This window comes from Oryx dammah, unplaced genomic scaffold (genome assembly GCF_014754425.2).
Source record: "Oryx dammah isolate SB20612 unplaced genomic scaffold, SCBI_Odam_1.1 HiC_scaffold_18, whole genome shotgun sequence".
Classification (NCBI taxonomy): domain Eukaryota; kingdom Metazoa; phylum Chordata; class Mammalia; order Artiodactyla; family Bovidae; genus Oryx; species Oryx dammah.
Window position 1 is genome coordinate 69,147,213 of NW_024070202.1, and position 2,770 is coordinate 69,149,982.

At 57.9% G+C, this 2,770-nt stretch overlaps 1 protein-coding gene across 1 annotated transcript in view; it reads left to right on the plus strand.

The window, feature by feature from the left end:
• The first annotated feature begins 2,634 nt into the window (after positions 1-2,634).
• Positions 2,635-2,770, plus strand: part of HOXA13 (homeobox A13) — a 5,649-nt gene continuing 5,513 nt past the window's right edge. The window contains exon 1 of the mRNA XM_040259879.1: positions 2,635-2,770. Coding sequence (XP_040115813.1) covers positions 2,664-2,770 — 107 coding nt within the window. The 5' untranslated portion in view covers positions 2,635-2,663.

Sequence of the window (2,770 nt, forward strand, 5' to 3'; positions counted from 1 at the left end):
CCCCTCAGTGCCGTCCCTCCCAGACAAACCTGCTTGGGGCTCCTCAGCAGACAAAATGAAATCTTGTCTCACCATTTTTGGTGAGGAGGGACCCAGTTGACTTTGGCAGTCTGTGGAGCTGGGACCCTTCCTCTGCATTCAGAGCTTGGTCTCCGGCGAATTGGGGAGAGTGAGGGAAGAATGTGGAGCTGGCCTTGGCCGCGGTGTGCACCGGCAGGCAGCTGCGCCATGCCATGGCCAGAGGTGAGCTGGCACAGGCGCCGGCTGGTAGGGGCTCTCGGAGCAGTGTTTTCGTTTTTCCGGGTCTGGCTAGAAAACAGAAGAGGCACGAAGCTCCGGCCAAGAGCAGGGCGGAGGCAGAGAAGAAGAGTCTGTAAACACTGCCCCCAAAACTCCGAGAAGGCAGTTAAAAAAAAAAAAAAAAAAAAAACCTGGGTAACTAAACGGAAGAAACAGGAGGAATTCTAAAGGAAAAAGGAATCAGGAGTGAGGGGAGGTGGGCGGTATTCCTTTAGAAGCTGCCGGAGTCTCCAGGCTTGCAGGGCAGTTCTCACCAAGGCTAGACTGCAACTTTCAACTTGACCTTGGCCTCTAGCCGTGTCTGACCTGTATGTAAAACAGCCCTCCAGTCCTTGGGAACTGGGGCCTCAAACCCTACCCTGTCTCTTTGTCATCAAGAGTTTTACAATGCCACTTGGAGGAAGGAAGGGGGGTAAACGGCCCGGAAAGTAACACAAAAATCAAGTCCCTACAGGGGCTGGTTCTTTAGGCTACAAATGGCCAAGTCAGGGAGGAGGTAAACTGGGGGCAAATCAATATTTACCCGGAGCTACTAAAAAGGCAAGAGGGAAAGGGCACACTGGGTATATGTATGGCAGGGGGGGTGTCATAGAAGGTTTTATTGGGCAACACTTGCATTGGTCCGGACAAACCCGGGATCAGGGTGAATAAAAGCCGGAGCTCAGCCTCCTTGGTTCGGACACTTCAGGGAGACCAGAAACTTTAGAGAATACACTGGGGTGGGGATGTTCACAGTGCCTTGAGCTTAGGGCTGAGTCTGCAAGCTGAAACAGGAGGCAGGTCCAAGCCTGGCTGCTCACCAGTCTGCCTGGGATGGGAGTCCAGTACTCTTCCCAACCCTCATGTCCCGATAGAATGCACCCACTTTCACTTTGAATGCAAGTCCCCTTTCTGGGCATCTAAGCAACTCACAGCATTCACAATCGGAGATGGAAGTATATGATCCCAAAGGCACAGGAGCCCAGAATTCCTCACCAAAATGTGGCAGCCGCTTGGCTCTTCCAGCATCAACATCCCACCGTGCTCTCAGGAAAGGGCTGCATTTCCCAGGCACAGAGGGCAAAAGGCTTCTTCAGCTGGTTCATGGACAGAGGAGGGCCAGGCATCCTCTCTAACGGCTGGAGACAGGGCTTTTCCCCAGTCCTACCTGGGGAAGGTGGGGAGGGCGATGTGAAATGGCCCCAAAGAGTCTCTTTCTCTTGTCCCAAAACAGAGTGTGATAGTGCCCAGGTGCCTGGAGAGTCAGCTGCAGCCCAGGCTCTGTGAAGCCTCATTAAACCCCAGAAGAGAGTCCCAACTCACCACCCAGCTGGGGCCTGTTCCTCTTAAACTCCTTCCAAGACAGGCCAGACTGGCTGGAGACAAGGGAGCACTGAAAAACGAAGCTCAGAAATCGGTCTTTCCATCTCAAAGCTTCTGGAGGAAGAAGAGTTGCTACTGGGACAAAGTAAGGAACAAAGTCTGTATGTAAATGTGTGAGTGTGACACCAAAGTACACTTGGTTGTGTATGCGCTTATGTCCGTGTGTCATTGTGATGGGTCATCCGGAGCCTGTGGGCCTAAAGGCGAGTCTAGGAGATTGCCCACCAACACTGTGGACAGAGAAGGGGAGAAAGCTTCTACATGCAGTCCGAGCTTTCCAGTGGAATGTCCTGGGACTCATGAGCCAGGCGCATCCGCAAACGCCCCGCCATGGCTCCCCGGCAGAGCCAAATCGCGACGCTGTCGAAGCCGACAGCCGAAAGCGCAAGTGTCGGTGCAGGCGTCTCGCTGAAGAAAGGGGCGCGGATACCTGTAAAGAAAACGGCGCCAGAGGCCCCAGGAAACACCCAGCCTGGTCTGCGCCGCGCTACTTTACCGTCCCCAGATGCCTGCAGATTTACCTGACCTGTCCCCACCGCCTCTGGTCGTCACCCAACATCTCGCCCCGTCCCCTCCCCGCCGTACGCCGCTCCGAGCCCCACTGGGAGAGGGGAAGGGAAAGCGAACTGCGAGGAAGTCGCCGATGCCTCTCCTCCCCGCCCGCCATGTCCTCCGCCCCCACCCTACCGCACCCCCCGCCTCTCCCCTGGGTGAATGGTGCGCGGCCGCGCGGCGGGCGCTGGCGCTGGGGACGGCGCGGGCGGCGGTGGGGACGGCGAGTGTACAGGGCAGAGCCGGGCTTGGAGCCGCCCGCTTTGCATACGCCGTGGGCGGAGCGGGAGGAAGGGGGGGGGCCGGGCCAATGGGCGGCCGCCTGGCGCGACCCCGCGGGGCGCGATCCGCCCCCCTCGCTCGGGCCCCGGCCCCGCGCCGCGCGCTCTTCACTTCTTGGGGGCTTTTTAAAACAGCGCCACTGGGGTCTTCTCCATGCGGCTCGTGCTATGACAGCCTCCGTGCTCCTCCACCCCCGCTGGATCGAGCCCACCGTCATGTTTCTCTACGACAACGGCGGCGGCCTGGTGGCCGACGAGCTCAACAAGAACATGGA